The sequence below is a fragment of the Anoplopoma fimbria genome, chromosome 9, assembly GCF_027596085.1.
Source record: "Anoplopoma fimbria isolate UVic2021 breed Golden Eagle Sablefish chromosome 9, Afim_UVic_2022, whole genome shotgun sequence".
Taxonomy (NCBI): domain Eukaryota; kingdom Metazoa; phylum Chordata; class Actinopteri; order Perciformes; family Anoplopomatidae; genus Anoplopoma; species Anoplopoma fimbria.
In genome coordinates, this window is record NC_072457.1 from 1589296 (window position 1) to 1607230 (window position 17935).

General features: G+C 38.7%; 1 protein-coding gene across 2 annotated transcripts; it reads right to left on the reverse strand.

Annotated features, from left to right (window-relative positions):
- Positions 1 to 1714: 1714 nt before the first annotated feature.
- On the reverse strand, positions 1715 to 17276 carry rac2 (Rac family small GTPase 2). 2 transcript variants are annotated; one of them, XM_054603892.1, is made up of 7 exons: positions 17166 to 17276; positions 10413 to 10484; positions 8786 to 8903; positions 7876 to 7938; positions 4121 to 4280; positions 3679 to 3812; positions 1715 to 2314 (listed from the first exon to the last, which is right to left on the reverse strand). In XM_054603892.1, exons 1-6 carry the CDS (start codon positions 17198 to 17200, stop codon positions 3682 to 3684), a joined length of 579 nt encoding a protein of 192 aa, XP_054459867.1. In that variant the 5' UTR covers positions 17201 to 17276; the 3' UTR covers positions 1715 to 2314; positions 3679 to 3681. The 2 variants fall into 2 exon arrangements, with proteins under 2 accessions (XP_054459867.1, XP_054459868.1); XM_054603893.1 differs by lacking the exon at positions 1715 to 2314 and adding an exon at positions 2332 to 3198.
- Between the last annotated feature and the right edge of the window lie 659 nt (positions 17277 to 17935).

The window sequence follows — 17935 nt, forward strand, 5'->3', positions numbered from 1 at the left end:
AAATGATCAATTTCAGGGTTTTAAATGAATCAATGAATTCAGTGGTTGCCAAAAAGTTATTTAAGGTTCCTGTCATCTTTAACAGATGTTTTAGCATCACTGCAATAATCTTGAACAGAGCCCTCATCAAGGTTAGTCCCACCTGTGCTTTTGACAAATCACCATGGCAGCTGTGAAAAAGGCCAATGAATCTGATCAGTTGTGAAAAATAAAGAAACTCTTGATTGTAGATGTAATGGTTTCCGTACTGATAAAGGGTTTCGTGCATGTAAGTCTTTGTGCACTGTGTTTTCTCCAGACCACGCTGTTGCTTAAAAAAACACAACCTGGTTGTGCATTTAAAGGTAAACCTTGACAAGGCAGAACGCATTAATGCCTTGTCAAGTGAAGAGTGTCCCTATTGATGCTAATCTGATTTGAGGGGCCAAAATGCTCTGATCTAATCTCAAATCAAGGATAATCTGGTTTAAAAAGGCTGCATACTTCACTCCTGCAGACCACAAGCCTTTTCACTGGCTGCTGTTTGACAAATGACTAAGCCTTTTGAAGAGGCTGGAAAGAAAGATAAATTGATTTAATTCAGAGACGAAATGCACAACACTCTGTGTGAGAAACTTTTTGTGTATCGTCTCAATACTTTTGTAAATAAAGTATTGTAAATTCCGTTCATTGTGCATTGTGTATTGGCTCTGGCTCAGTTGGGCGGTTCACATCCTGTCTGTTAATATCAAAGTGTCTATTAGCAAAACACTGAACCCTAAATTGCTTCATGCTCTTTACACCTGCTCAATGCTCCCTAATTCTTAGGATTGGTTAAATATAAAATCCAGCGGTTTTTTTTAAGTTTTAGAAAGCATAGTTTCCCAGCAAGACATGTAGGTTCTCTCTACTTGATTGTTGCTTATTTTACAGCCCTTGCACGTTTACTCCTCTGTGAAGATTGCTTGGCATTAGCGTTTGTCGAGAACAACTAATCGCTCGTTCAGTCCAGGGAAGTGAAGAAGACTTTGATTGTGACGTCAGTAGATCCAGCATCTAACAGTTAAACTGAACGGAGAGGGTCGGGCCTTCATTTTGGCTTAAATCAGGCCAGAGAACCTGAAGATTTTGGTCTTGGCTAGATATAGAAAATTGGATTTCAGTGCGCCACACAAAAGTAGCACTTCCATCCCTGGAATAAATGTTCCTGCTGAACATAATCCATGCAGCAGTTAGCTTTAAAGTACACTTCTATCATGATAGAACAAAAAAATACAATGAACAGAATGAGAGCGTTTCGCCTTCAACAATTTCTTTAACCCTGGTAGTGATAACTGATTCCCTCCTTAACAACACACACCTAAACAAACAATGAGCGATGTCTCCCACCTGGCGGGGAGACAAGTATGACCTCTCCCCCATTTACGCCATTAATCAGTCAGCCACTGTTAATTAAGTCAGATTGATGTCACTGTCCTGGTGTTTCGCCCTCTGGGAAAGCAAAGAGAGACGGATGATGCTCGTAGCAGATGGTAGAGATGCAGTCAGATATATCAGCGTCGCCTCCACACTGAGCTCTTTTACTTCACTGCCAGAGATCATGTAGATGATGGCCCATAACTGATGCTGCTGGCAGGGAGCCATAGAAATATGCAGTGACTGGAAAAAACACAGGTTTGATCCTCACATCAGCCGTGTGGTTTACCGAAGTGGAAATAACATTTTCTCGCAGGTGTTTTTTCTTGATAAAATGTATTTTATTTTAATATCACAACAAATAATACGTTTGTTAATAACTTTTATTGAGATACAACATTGTTCAGCTCCCTGCTCATACTAAAACTACATTCCTGATCCTTGTGTTTTTATCATTGTTCGTCACTCTCAAAACAATAGTCCAAAAGACATTATGAACCAATCTAACTGCAACGCTATCTTTGCACGTAGTACCAGATATTGTCGTTATTTAAAGCAGCAGAAGCCCCCTTTATGGCCTATTGGAATACGCTAGCATTCTGCTTGTGGTATTACATTTTAGCTAACGCTGTGAATCTATAGTGTGTGAACTGGGGCAGTCTGTTGCATCCACATTAAGTGATTGATTCTGTTAAATTTGTATTTTTTACAGAGAACCGTCTAGGATGCACTTTTCAAAATCAATCTCAGTATTCTGTACAGAAAGGTTTGCTACTGTTTTAGCACAACTGCCAAAGCTTTAATTTTTTAACTAGTGGAACTCTATTTGTAGTTTTCTATTAGAAACATAACAACACTTTCACATATTTTTCTTCAACCTCAGGTCAGCGGTCTGAATCTCTCTGTCTTCTTTCTGGTCCTACAACAATGTAGAAAAATGCAGTTCATAAAAATCTGTAACATCCTTTACACAGCAGACTGTTCTACCTAAAAATTACAATCCAACATATCTGCTTTTCCAATTATATTTTGAGAAAAACACATTATCTCCCAGATTTAGGTTGGTTTTTGTTCACAAATACGTTTCCAATCAAAGTCCCTCAGAAGTACAAAAGAAGTTGGTGAGGCTGGATTGGCTGGGTCAAACAAACACAGGACCTTCACTTGTCGTGTGAGACCAAACGTAAATTATTTCAATTCACATCCATAACTCAGAGGTAACAAATATATTTATTTTAAGCTAATCCATGATGTTCCACTAAACTTAACCACGTACTTTTGTTGAATTTTTGTTTAGTTTTGTTTCAGTTAAAAACTTTAACTATTTTCCATAAAATTACGACCATAATCTGAGAATTTACGTTTTCCTTGAAACGTGATTGAGGATGCAATGTAGTTGTATGGGAATGTAATTTTGTAGGAGACAGAGAGCACGCACACAGGTTGACATGGCAGAGAAAATGTATTCTTGCCTCTATATTAAAAACAAAAACAAGTCTTTATCTCAGCAAAGAAGGGACTCATTATTCCACATGCAATTTTGTAAAAAAGAATTGCTCTGACACTCGTCTTTAAATTCTCTCTGTACATATTGAAATATCAGCGGGATGCAATCAGTTCCACAATGATTATGGTAATTCTTTATTTTTTAGAGGCGAGAGAGCTCCAAATTTGCTTCTTCTTCCTCCTTTGGGCTGTGTGTGTTTCAATTGCCAATGTATCTCCCGTGGAGCCTTGGATCATTGTCTGTCAAATCAGTGCTGTATTTTCTAGCTCACTGCGTTATATGTCTGTCTCCTCTTCCTGAAAAATAAGAAATATGCCCTTAAGGTTTGGAAATAATTACCCACGTACTGTGATAGGAACTGTTTCTTATTATATACATCGCTTCTTTATTCTCGCTGTATTATCATCTACATCTAATTTGTTCTGTCTTTATCTTGCAGCATGTCTCTTTATGTTTCTCTTTTATTCTCTTTGTCAATTGTGTGGAACTGCATGTTTGGTAAAATAGAACCATTTGGATCATCTATCAGGGATTGTCCAGTTCTTGCTGCACAGTACGTGGTCAAGTGGAATGGGATGTTTTCAGACAACGCAAATTAATGAATGAATTGTAGTGACCCTTCCTTTTGTCCTCACTTGTGCGTCTTGTAATAGGCTTATTTTGGGGGGATTTCGTTGTTAGTGTTTTCAGGAACACCCGTGCTTTTCCTACTAGGACACGTCAAAATGTCCTCTGTGAGAAAGGCCACCCATCCTCTGTGTTTACTTCAGTCTTACCGTTTACAGCAGTGAGCAGGGCTTCTTCTTGACCTTGGTGGGCTGAGGACAGAGCACGGCCCGGATGGCCTCGTCAAACACAGTCTTCAGGCCGCGCTGGGTCAAAGCCGAGCACTCCAGGTACTTCACTGAATCTGAAAAAGTCACAAACATAAAGACTTAGTGAGGGACGTAGGCTGAAGGAAACAAGGCTTCACTTGGCTTCACTTTTCAGAACCAGAGGTTGCCGCCTGGTTTAATTAATCATTTGAATAATTGAATCACATCAAACATAGATTACAGACAGTAATCCCAGAAAACACAATACATAAATCAACCAACATCATTGGCATAATACGTTGATCACATTTTCCTCTATCTACCTACACCACAGTATTTTAGTTAAATTCAGACAATGAGGCAACACATTCCTGTCGTACAAGACCAACGAAGCGTTACTCACCTATCTCCTTGGCCAGAGCCAGGCCCTGAGGGTAGGTGATTGGTGCCAGCTTCTTTTCCTTCAGCTTCTCAATGGTTTCCTTCTCGTCCCTCAGATCCAGCTTGGTGCCCACCAGGATGATGGGGGTGGAGGGGCAGTGGTGGCGAACCTCCGGGTACCACTGGACAGAATTAAAAGGCAGACAAGATGAAGGCATGAAGAAAACGATGGAGGGGAAGGGATACGAGAGGAGAAAGTTGGAAGCCGGGATGTACAGAAAAACGGATGAAGGAGTCAGAATGGTTTCATGAAATGTCATGAAATGAGTCTTTGAATGCGAAAAAAATGTTAAAGGTAATGAAACTTATAGGTCATTTAATTTCAGAACTTTCCTAGCTGCCTTCTCTCAAAACGCCCACTATGTTCCCTTCTTTTCCTCACGCCTTTTCCTCTGATCTCTCGTTAGCCTCTTCCTCCCCACCTTACGTCTCCCTTTCCCGACTTCGTCCTCTCTCTCACTCTACTCTTTACATCTTTTATCTTCTCGCCATCCATTTCCCTCAGTGAGGCAATGAGAGATGCTATCTGCTAAAAGAATTAAGTTTGAAGAAAGATTTTGTAAGCGCCCACAGTAACAGTGATAGTTTTTGATCGGCAAATCTACCCAGCTTAGTGGAGCAGTCTGCTCAGACAAGCCAGCCAGTTGACGTACGGGGATTATGGGTATTACCTGATGAATCGTACTGCTGCTTCTTTGAGTCAATTCTGGCTGAAAATTCAACCACTCTTTCATGCAAATTCATGGACTCCTTGAGTCGCTCTCTCACCAGCAGAAGTCTCATCAAAATATATATACAAATTAAATTCTGACACCGTTATTTCAACCTTGGTCGCAGCCAAGTGTTTAAAACTCAATTATGAAGTTCAGTATTTCCTGAACTTGTCATGTACTCCACAGCAAATCCACTAAACATCATACAAGAATTTTAAAATTGGGAGTTAGGTAAAAAAAAATGAGGGCTTGAGTCTTGACATGAACTTGACCACCGTGAGACTTTGACTTAGTTGAAAACTGATTCCCTAAAGACTGTACTTGAATTGGGATTTGAAAGCAATACATTTTTCAAGTTGCATGTTTTTACCTTTTTTTTTTATATATTAATGTGTTTTGCAATTGGCAGTGACTTGATGAGCAATGCTCGAAAGGGCTTGAGACTTAACTGTGTGGTTTGAATGGATTTGACTGGAGGTTTACTCTGAAGGACCTTAGACTTGTCTTGAACGACTTGTGTTTTGAGAACTGGCTCTGAATGATTTTATATTGTACTTGTACTATAAGTGACTTATAAGACTTCAACTTCTATTGGACGACTTAAAGCCTGACTTGGACTCGTCTCAGCTGACCTGACACTTGAGTTGGACATATGTTGACTCACTTGGACTTATGGCTTAATATTCAGGCTGATCTCATCCAGCTTTCGTAGCCTTTCTACGAAAAATAATGCACCATAATTTATAGATATCCCACAAAATAATTTGATATGTTATCCACATAATCATGAACGAGGACGTATACAGACCTCAATAACCCACACAGTACAACAAACGCAGATCTTCCACCTAAACCTGCATTGACCTAAATAAGTATTTCTCAACCTTTTTCTGAACTTAACCAAGTAGTCTGTGTTGCCTAAACCTAACGACGAAAGTTTATTTTGAAAAGACCATTTGCATGTAATGAGCAGAAATTGACCTGTGTTTCTGGACTTACGTAGGATAACGCACCAAAAAATGAGAGGTAACTTTTTGTAAGGTATACGGATCGTTGTATGAGGATACGTTGCAACATTTTCGGTTGCCTGGCACATCCATTGGATGGTAGCATTCAATTAAAACCAGACAGGGTTGTTTGAGTAATTTGGCATCTGTTTACCTTTTTTATCACGTTTTTCATGTAGTGCAACAGTGAGGTGAGAGATCTCATTTCCTTCCATCCCCAGAAATAGTTTTTTCACCCCTAAAAACCATCTTTCTGACCTTTCTCTCCAGTTGATTGTGAGTCTTGTAGTGTAGCACAGAGTGAATACAATGTGATTGGTGATGGATGGACATTGAGAAAACAGGATGCTGGTCAATCTTATATGTCATAACACTTTGATTTGCTTGACATTCAGGTGCCTTGCTGTCAATAGTTGTCAACCTCTTGAAGTCAATGAGCTATGTCGAATAGTGTTTGTATGCTTAAGTGATTGTGAACAGTCAGTGCAAAAAAAACATTCAGCTTCTTTGTGCTCTTCATGATCACACGTGCAAAATACATGTACTTCCCATTATCTTTACCATGTTCAGATATTGGTAATGTTGTACTTTTGGCTAATTGTTTTCTGGGTGTAAATGTATAATTTCCTTTTTCTCTTACTGAAATTGCACTTCATAGAATTCCCATCCTTCCATACCAGCTGATCTACTGGCACCACTCCAGAGCCTTGTTTCTATGGTGACTCTCACATGCTAAACTGGTTACAGAAAATTTGTTTGAACAAAGTGGCCACTCATCTGGTCATAGTAACGCTCTTTCCTATATTGTGACAAGAGTGTTTGGATGAAGCATTAGGTTGTTGAATTTCACTCATTTAGCAGCTAGCTTGTTAGTTAAATAACCTGCTAATCCAACCATGCTTTTATGCTACACTGGTTACAGAACATGTGACAAAAAACCCGTCTACAGGTGGAACCAGGTGGCAACCTCTAGTTCTGTCGAGCAATGCTAATGCGGAAGTTTCTTAAAACCTGCATTCTCTCTCCTGTCCAGCAGGGGGCGACTCCTCTGGTTGTATAGAAGTCTATGAGAAAATGACTCTACTTCTCTCTTGATTTATTCCCTCAGTAAACATTGTAAACATGAGTTTATGGTCTCAATCTCTAGTTTCAAGTCTTCTTCAATACAGCATGATGTTCATTTAGTAAATGATGCTCCATTTAGAGTCAAACAGACCATAAAGCAGGGGATGCTTTAGGGCGGGGCTACACACTGATTGACAGGTGGACACCAGAGACGTATACGGCGTCTCTATGTCACTCCTCCTTACTCCAAATATGGTAACTACCGTTTATCGGCTGCAAAAAGCCAAGATGGCGACGACCGTGATCCAAGATGGCGATGGCCAAATTGCCGAAACTCAAGGCTTCACGTCAGTCCACACACGATGCGAGCCATGTGTTATCAAATTGGTGAAGATGTTTCAGATTTGCTCGTGTTCTGACTATTTGCATGTGTTTCTTTTGGTTTGCAGTGGTTTAAGCTCTCAGGGCCAACGCACTATTGGCACATTAAAGTCTTCCCCATCAGTGTTCAGTGGAGTCGCACCCTTAAATTAGATGAATTCAATTATCTGGTAGAGCCCAGAATCTAATTGTCTATCGGACCAAATGTCAAACTGTCACATTTTAAATTCCCCCTGGGCAATCTCTCTGCAGGACCACTCTTTTGCTCCTTTTTAATTATTGTTGTATTACTTAGATTGCCCTTTAAAGTCTGCCGTTTTAACGGGTTAATTGCTCTTGCTATCTTTTTTTATTCTTTCACACAAGCAAGCCACCTCCTATCAGACCTTCATCTGATTCAGAGGCAGTAACTAGATCATTGTTTTGTTTCTATTTATTTTACAGTCCAACCACTGTTGTTACATCTTGACTTAAAAGACTAAAAATATAGTTAAAAGTGGGCGACTATAAAAAATGGCCAAATACTGATGTACCACGGAAGCGAGACTCACCTTGGCTCTGACGTTCTCGTAGGACGCTGGGCTCACCAGGGAGAAACAGATCAGGAAAACATCCTACATGGAGAGACAATGAGATGAGACAGATGGTAGATTTGACCACATGACCAATGCAAGTTTACACAGTTCATGGTAAATTATTCATGTTATTCTCTCCCTGCAACGGAATGATTGACTTATTTGATGGCAAAGGGCGTTATGATTGTTTAAGTTCTGGTAAATTTGACTCAATCATCTTATTTTAGCATCATCACTTCTTGTGTCATCTTGTGTGTTACCACACTGACTGAAATTCGGGGCTACTTTGTGATACATTATACAAAAAACAAAAAAATGAATTAAAAGATTATTCTACTGTGTGTTTTAGGATAAAAAAATCAATAACAAAAAATAAAAACTGTAAAAAATAATTAAAGTAGTACTTTTGTGCTACAGAAGGAATTCATTTTTTCAATTAAGTTAAAAGTTTTCTGATCCCACAAAAAGGAACATTCCAGATTGACGGACTTAAACCCTGGAACCCCTTACGGGGTTATTTTTGCCTCAATTGTTTCATATACAACTATATTTGTTTGGTTCCTTTTGTATTTAATATTTATTCTTAAACACAATCAAGGCTCACATTATAATAATAAGAGTATTTCATTCAGTTTAACATGTATTGGTGGTTTTCAGCGGACTCAGTGATCTCTTTTCTTTTTTCTTCTTCTTCTTCTTCTGCCTTTTAATTAAATGAGATGTAGGCGGGCTGCTGTGATGTTTATGGATCCGCCAGTCACAATTTCAACTCTCCCGGGTTTCACAGCAGGAGACCAAGCAGATTTTTCATCCTTTCTAATGAAGTGTGTGTGTGTGTGTGTGTGTGTGTGTGTGTGTGTGTGTGTGTGTGTGTGTGTGTGTGTACCGTCTGTGGGTAGGACAGTGGGCGGAGCCTGTCGTAGTCTTCCTGTCCAGCTGTATCCCAGAGGCCCAGGTTGACCGGCTTGCTGTCCACCATCACGTTGGCCGAGTAGTTGTCAAACCTGTGGAGAGCACGGACAAGCACTCATTTTATTGATTATTTAACAACAATAAATCAAAATGATTTATGAATGTCATCAAGCCAAGGTACAGTCTCACGATTTAAGGGTTTCATAACGTGTTCTGTTGCAGAAAAAGGAAGTGTGGAGTTTGGGATGACCAGAAATAAGGCTTAAATTAAAAAATAACTTTAAATGTAAATATAAAATATAATGAGCACTGGACTAGTTCTTAGACAAAACAAGCATTTTAAACACTTTCTGTTCATAAAAATGCATTATATATATGGCCTATGTGTTTATGGAAAAAAACACTGCAATGCTCTAGATTCAACTAATTAAACGGTGCTGCCCCTGTGTGGTCACATTTAAACATTACAGTCTGATCTGATGGCTTTGTGAATTCATCATAATTAAACTACATCTTAATTGTGAAGCACTTTTCTCAAACCAAAGCGCCTTTACTTTCCTTAACTTTCCTTAACTTCCCTCTGAACTTACTGTATTATTGTAAAACCAAACAGCTTCAACACTAAACAGCAATGCGTGCATTAAGTCAGTGATCCAACCTGTTTTTGCTCATTGATCATATCTGCTGTCTCTTATCTTTGATGCACAACAGAAACATCCTGCTTCCTGTCGTGCATTTAGCTCACAGTCACCTCACTAAAGAAATACTAAAGAAAACTCACCTAAAATGTTGTTTTTCTTTTTATCATAACTGTTTTGTTCATCTCATTCTCTTTTAAATAATCTCATTGTATATTTATAATTGATTTTGTATTTATTGCCTGATTGTACTTGTCTCTATAGTTTCCACGTGTAGTCCTGAAAGTTAGGTTTTATATTCCTATGATCAGTATGTTGGCTAGCGGGGTTAACATCAAATCAGTTTCTTGCTCACTAACACTTAAATAATAAAACATAAATGATTGAGCTAGAGGAGAGTGGTTCACTACCTGGGGTCTGGGCCCCCACAAGGGGGCGCCAGAGATCAGAGGGCGTGGGCCAGAATTTGAAATTAGATTTGCACGTGTAACAAAAATCCTAAAAATGCACTTGTTGGGTAATTAGTCTGCATAACAATCAATTTAAAAAGATATATTTCTTTTATCCTCAGTCAAAAATAGAATTCCATATTCTGTTTAAACCTGGTATTTGTGTACAGCATCAGATAAAAAATGGTATAAATATTATATAATGTGTAGAATTAGATTCCAGTGCTGTCACGTGATCCAAACATTTACAATATCTCCAGTGAGTTTATAAAATAATAAAGTAAACCCATCGCTGTATTTATGATGATGATTTATATTCATTAAAGAAAAAATGAATAACTCATTTGATATGCTGAGTCAGATATCTGCAGATGTACTGCAGCGTTTGTTTGTGAATACTTATGTCTGCATTGTACATTTAGTGTCCATACAGAACGGTGGAACATGTAGCTGACCGTGTGTTCCTCATTTACCTTCAGACAGAGAGCAGCATGTGTGTGTGCGTCATACTCACACAGTAGGAATGTATTCCCCGGGGAACGCGTTGGTAGTGTAGCTGATGAGGAGACATGTTTTTCCCACAGCTCTAAAAGTAAAAAACACATATAAAGAGAGACACGATGAGAAGACAATATCAATGTTTCACGCTATATGCTTGAGCTCTGTCAATAGTGCATATAACATTATACAATAAATAGAATACACTCATTTTAAAAGTATACTTTATTTGAAATAGGATACAATAAATCAGCCGTACTGCAACTTTGTGATGACACTGCCAATTAAACTTAAGGGAGGGCAGAATGGTTTGCTAAATATATATTTTATGTGTTTTGGGATATTTTCTCAGCCACACAAATGTAATTTTCATTTAGCTGCTGGTCCTTTTTTTATTTTTATTAACAGACAATTGTCTATCATCTGCATAATGCATGAAATCCCATCCAAACCTGGTGTGCAATCATCACATGTATAGTTTATATACATATAAATATAGTTTTTCTTTTCTTTACAGTATTAATATCACATTTTATGAGACGAAGACGTTTTTAAGACTCTGCAACGTGTTCCTGTCAGCAGAGAGCGCAGTGAGCAGCTTGTTTCAACATCCAGAGGTGATGGAACAAGTCTTAACTGGTCCCCTCTTATTTTGTTCCAGAGATTCACTGTCTGCATTTCAACAATAAGAACTCAGAAGTCGTGGCCTGGAGGGGAGGTTGACTCTGCTTTAATGTTTTTAAAGCACTCTGGCACCTTATTCACATTCAAAGTACATGTTAAAAAGTGGAATACCTTCATACATTACAATATAAATAATAGTAGTTGTTAGTTAGTAGTTTTAGTGTTGAGTAGAAACAGAATATTTCACAACTTTATTGCCTGGAGTTATAAAAATTGTTATTATATGTATTTAAGATAACAATGGTAAAACTTAGTACATTCACTCAAGTATTGTATTTAAGAAGGCTACAAGTTTTTCTACTTCCACTCCACTACTACTACTTCACAGAGGTAAATATTGTACTTTTTACTACACTACATTTATCTGACAGTTTGAGTTAGTTAATTTTGCAAATTTAATATAATCCACTAATACATGATGATGTATCTTCATAGATTAAACCACCAGGCATCATATTTAGTAACTTAAATGAGCTCCACCAGCTGCTACTTTAAAGTGCTGAACACATTAATGCATCAATCAATATGATACAGTCGTATAATATATATGATTCTGAAATGAAACATTCTGCATAATGAGTACTTTTACTTTTGGTACTTTAATTCCATCTGTAAAAATCTTTAATTTTGAACCTGGCTTAAACCATTGTTCTGATTTCTGTTCTGGATATTTACGCAAATTAGATAATGACTTATTTGAATATTAAACATAACATATCAGAAATGTTGTTTTGTTTCAGTTTACGACGTTAAATAAAGTCTCCTGCGGCCCACCTGTCTTTGAGGAGGACTGCAAGAAACATGACATGGACAAGTTAACAAAACACACTGAGAAGCGTCCACCGTTTCTCTCTGTGGGACTTTTCAGTGTTGCACCACAAACTAAATCCAGAAGTTATGTGTAGCAGATGTTTCTATATTTACTATTTTAACAAACTGTGTGGCTCAATAACAGAAATGATAATCTTTTGTTTATTTTTTGTGTGTAATAACTTACTCTATAAAACTCACACCATTGTATTGGTGCCAGGAACAGAAACACAAACTCAGATGATCACATATTCTGATTTTCTTGTAGTTTTTTTGTCTCTATAACTTGTTCTTTACAACCCAGATAAATACTGCATCAGTCATTGGCTGCAACTCATCTCTGAATGTACATTTCAGTTGTCTTCTAGTTATTGTAAGCACCATAATTCACAATATATCATTTAAGGTACGCTACACTATACTTCCTTCTACATTCCTACATTCAGAAACAGGGAACGTTTATGTTTAAGGATCCTACAGACTGGAATAACGTAATTTCACATGTTTAAAACGGGTTTGTCTTTTTATTTTACTTTTTTCAGAGGATGCTAAGCTGTAAAATACACCATGCATTGTATTGTACTGTGTGTGTGTGTGTGTGTATTGTCTCAGTTGCTATGTGTTGGTTGAAATGTTTATTTTTCATTCTTATTACTAATGTCTCTGTTTAATTTCTTGTTGTTAATATTTGTTTGTATTTTACGTTAGGAACAGGCGGCAACCTCTGTTCATTCTGCCGACTGAAGACCACGCAAAAGTGTTTTAAAACTTGCATTCTCTTGCAGGCGGCGACTCCTCTGGTTGTCTTAAATGTTAAAAAAAAAAAGTGCATTAAAAGTGAATTAAAGATTTTGGGACACTTAAACTTAAATAATCATACATTTTTTAAATTTTAGGATTAAAATTCAGTGTCCTAACAAGTCTCGCATCGTTTAAGGTGGCATTTTAAATGTGTCCAGACCAGAACAAGATGACTCAATATGAGCCGCCCAGCTGTTGACTAAGAAAAGCTGTGTGTGTTTGTGTGAGAACTTCTATCTTTGTGAGGACCAGCGTGAGAGTGACGACGTGTTTGAGGCTGTTTGAAGACCCAGACGTGGTTTTAGGGTTAAGGTTAGAATCTGGTTTAGGTGGAATGTAAACTTTGGGGTTATGTATAAATTAAAAGAGAGACGGTCTACTACAGTTACAGGTTAAATAGAGAGTTTTGCCAGTGAAGGCTCTCAGAAGTATAGCAGTGTGAGCATGTGCGTGTTTTGTGGCTGTGCTTGAGTCAAAAAGGAACTGATCTGTTTCAGAAGTTATTACAGAAAACAGGAACGAGCCAAACTACAAAACTACAAAAATCTCTTTCTTCTAAATCCAGTTGTGAAGCAGCTTTTTAGCAGCTTTCTATCTGTTTTTTAACTCTCATTAATTCTCTTTCTTAATCTCATATATTTTGTCTTTCTCCCCTCGTCTCCTATCTTTTTTCATCTTGGCCCTTCGGTTATAGTCTCGTAAAGCATCACAGCAACATACTTTCTCTCATTTATTCCGTCTTACATTGAGACTCCCCTGTCTCCCTCCACATGGTTTAGTCAAAAGAAAAAGCACAAGTCAGAGTAAATAGTCAAATGGCTCCAATGAAGCAGATGCAGATTTAGCTCCAAAGCCGAGGATACAAGAATAAATAGAGAACAGTAGAGAGACGCTTTAATGTGGGGCTCAGCTCTTAATCAGTCGCTGTTTGATGTGTACTATCTTTAGTTTTTTATCCTGAAACATATCACTTTCTTAAATATCTTAAAGGCTGCTGACACCACAAAGTGGATCAGTGAAATTCATGCATGCGTGATTCTGAAGCGAGTAGGGCTGGAGGCTTGGAGACGTAGTTGGTGACCTATTACAACGAGCTAAATGCTAAGTAGCTAACCAGTCGGGACAGAGCTAGTCAGTCCGAGAAGCTTTCCATACCTCTTTCTATGTTCTCTTTGCTGTGGAGTTTACTCCACCCTGGCATTTTGCTCTCAGGATTAGGGGGAGTACAATCAACGCCTAACTATGTGTGAATCAGTTTTCATTGGTGGAGAAGTTTATACTCTTGGGATTTAAGATTTTTTAAATATTATTTCTCTACTTTGTCATGAGCTTGTTCACACATTTACACTGCGCAAAATATTCATATGCTTTTTTAAGCTGCATCATTCCATTAAATGAAAAAGATTCTCGTCGCGTTCATGATTTATAACATATATTATTAGTCTGTAACAGTTACAGAAAAAAAAGACGTAATCAAATGACCGAAACAACAAGAATGGGGATTTTTAGCAGGATTTCAATGCAAACATAAACAGGAGAAACCAGTTCATCTAATTGAATCTATATGAGTACTGCTGCTGCTAAAATCAGGTAACACTGATGTGATAAATGATTTGGAGGCCTTTTCACAGCTAAAGAGCAGAACCTGAACTCATCTATAATGTTGTTCCCCTTTTCTGCTCTGCATACATTGTCTTTTCTTTCTGATATTTGGTATTGACGTAATCCAAAAGTAATCAAGTTTAATTTTTGTGACACTTTGATTAGGTTACTGACTACATTTTACAAGTTATTTTAGCAGAATACATTTTTTAAATAAGCCTTCTGTGCCAGCAAAGGACGGGAGGAAGAAAAAGACGAGTGGACATGGCTGTAAATAATGATTTAGGTCGATGTGTTTTTTAAACCTCAAAGACTTCCATTGAACTAACCTGCTGTTGAGCCAACACTATAATAAGGCCATATATCAGCAGCGTGTTAGTCTGTATGTACTCTATGCAGACTTCCCCACAAACCTGAGACCAACTTCCTCTTCTCTCTCTCTCTCTCTCTCTCTCTCTCTCTCTCTATCAACAGAAGCTTCAAATCCCGTTCTTTGACATCTGGTTTGGTCACGCGTCACGCAGACAACATGGCTGCTGAGTTTCTTTTTTAAAAAAAAGACTGTACAAGCTTTAAAAGGTTCATCTTCTGTGAAACTGGTGGAGCCCCAAACTCAAACTGCTGCTACGCTCAGCAGAGGGATGTTTGCAGAGGTTGCAGCATGATGCTACTCTAGCTCCTAACAGTCGATCAGAAATGTAAAAAAAAAAAGTCATGGCAGAAATGAGTCACATCACAGCCAGCTTCAACTGACAGCTTCTCAGCTCTGGGGAGGAGAATGAAGCAAGTCTCCTTTCAGCAGTGGAATTCTGCTCATTTTCATCACATTGCTCTCATTTATTCCCTCTCTGTTGGTGTTCTCTACAGATCTGCACCTTTTCCCTCTGAGTTAGCGTTGTGTTTTCACAGAAACAGTTAGTATGGCTGTTATTTGGGTTACATTTTGTACAGCAGCCATGAAAGATGCTGTGATTAATACAACGTGTCCTCATACAACAGTTTGTATGATAACTTACAAAAAGTTACTCCTCATTTTTCGTACATTTTCCTACAAAAGTCCAGCGACACATGTCAACCTCTGCTCGTTACATGAATACAGTCTACAACAGCAACAAAGCTATTTATTTTCAAGCTAATAAGTAAATAATGTATTTTTTAAATGTAACTTTAACGTCCAATTTAAAAAAGAAATGTCACAATATGCCACGACCCCATTAGAAGTCAAAACACATGACACAGTTTCTCTTGCTTTTGGCTCTGAAATACTTTAGATTTGAAATAAAACAGTAAAAGTACTAACGTTAAACATTTGACAAAAAAGTCCTTCAAACACGGTGACTATGTTTGAATACACTTATTGTAAGTCGCTTTGGATAAAAGCGTTTTTGCTAAATGACTGTAATGTAAATGTAATGTGACTAATCAGGGCGTTTGGTCATTTTCTACAAAACGACACAAAGGACGACTAACGAAAGGACGACGTCTCTCTTTTAAAAGAAACACTGTTTTCTGATGCTGAACTCTGTGGTCAAAGATAGACACTTGGGACGATGATGAGATTTCTGTATGTCTAACAATCGATTCAATTCATGGGCCTGTGATCGATGAGAGACGATATCACATGACCATTTCACACTTCCACTCACAAAAAGACAGTTTTGACAGTTTTGTCACTGAGCTCTGTAGGGGGGAGGTGCTGCTGGTTGCAAAATGGGGACACAGACGCACCATGGGAACTTCAAAATAAAGGCGCATATTTCAAAGATGATGATACATATCGACGTTTTCACTTTGTTTTTGCGATTAAATTGGATCGTTGATCATTAACACATCGTTAAGCCCGTTACAGTCACCACTAACGAGGCAGAGGTCTTTGAGGTTGTTACTTGAAGGTTTGGTTAGGTTTAGGAGAAATAAATTAGAGAGAGAATAACGACTTTGTTCAGATAAGTGCGGCTCCGTCGTCATGGTTACAGTGATAAACACTTGGTTAAGTTTAGAGGGGATTTTTGCGATGATCAAAACAGACAAATTGAATATCAGAATTTTACTCTTATAGACGCCTGTTTTATTATAAATTTAGTGCGTTAGCGTCGACTGAACTTTTCCACGTTCAGTTCCCTTCTTCAGTCTGAAATCACAGAGTCACATTCGACACACGCCAGGAAATGTAACCTGTAGATGTTTGACTCTAACTCTGACTTTATTGGCCGCTCTCTTGCAGCAACAGCTTCTGCACTTCCGCTTCATCATTTCCCCCCCCCCCCCATCCTGACAGCCGGCCCTTCTGCCGCACCTTCAAGAAGAAGTTAGTGTCTCCGATGTGGCAGACGACACTTTGTCCAAACTTGTTCTGAGAGAGCACATTTAGGCCTTTGGACCCGACAAATTCAGCATTTTTTCGACAACTAAAGAGTGTAATAATGCCCAACTTTAAACATAATAGCACCTTTTCTTGTCTGCTTTTCTTTTCTGAGCCACTGCACATATTTCCATCTGCACTGAGCAGTCTGCGCTTGCAGCAGCACAGCATTTCTCTGCATGCTGTGGCCTGCACCCGTCCAGCTCCCTCGCTCTGAATCAGCGCTGTCAAACACACGAGAGGCTGAGCTCTTCAACAGCAAGTTTAACTGCGGCCTCAAGTCAGTTTGAGCCAACGTCACATAACAAAGCCTCAGCACTGCGGAAGTTTGACAGATCTGTTGCTCAAGGGTGTTCAGGCCATGTTAACCTTTTGAATATTTCTATCAAATAACCCCTGAATCCAGAGCCGGAGGGCTAAACGTCCCCCAGCATGCACCAGGTGGGTTAACAGCTTTTAAAGGGCAGCTTAAGTTACAACAATGTAAAAGTAAGAAAAGTAATGGCGTACCCATCTCCCACGACCACACACTTGATAGCCTGCATCCTGTTCCGCTCAGCTTCGCCTGTGCTCTTCGACTGTGACACAAGACGGACTCGGAGACGCAGATCAGCATGCAACTACAGGAAATAGTTGCACACCTCCCTCACCGTCCCTCCCCTCACCCTCCCCTCCCCTCCCTCGTTCTCTTGCTCAGCTTCTCTTCCTTAATTTTTGCACCATCTCTTTTTTTTACTTCTTCCTCTAAACAGAACTTATACACGCAGCGTGTAAACGGTACGAAATAGCGAATAAACGTGTTGATTGACGTAGAAAAAGACTCTGTTGTTATCAATAAGAAGTGTGAAATGGCCGAGGAGTGTTTTGAAAGGAGGAAGATGCAGAAACTAAACTAAATAAAACTGGGCTTTATCTATTACTTCCTCTTACCGATTTGCACTCAGGCATGCACGCGCATACACACTCACACACACACACACACACACACACACACACACACACACACACACACACACACACACACACACACACACACACACACACACACACACACACACACACACACACACACTCGACTACACAATCATACACATACACATGACTAGTTTAGCTAGTGTTTTCATTTATTTTGTAATGTGATAAAAGTGGACATAAACAGAAATGATTGAGTATTACACAAACACCTCTACTACTACTAAAACCAAAACACACACACACACACACACACACACACACACGCACATATCAAACAGCACAAGCACACATAAACAGACACACAC

Coding starts and splice junctions, on each gene's coding strand:
- rac2 (XM_054603892.1), bottom strand. CDS start 17,200: ATGCAGGCTATCAAGTGTGTGGTCGTGGGAGATGG. Junction 10,485..17,165: donor TGTGTGGTCGTGGGAGATGG/GTACGCCATTAC, acceptor TTTTACTTTTAG/AGCTGTGGGAAAAACATGTC. Junction 4,281..7,875: donor ACGAGAACGTCAGAGCCAAG/GTGAGTCTCGCT, acceptor AATTCTGTCCAG/TGGTACCCGGAGGTTCGCCA.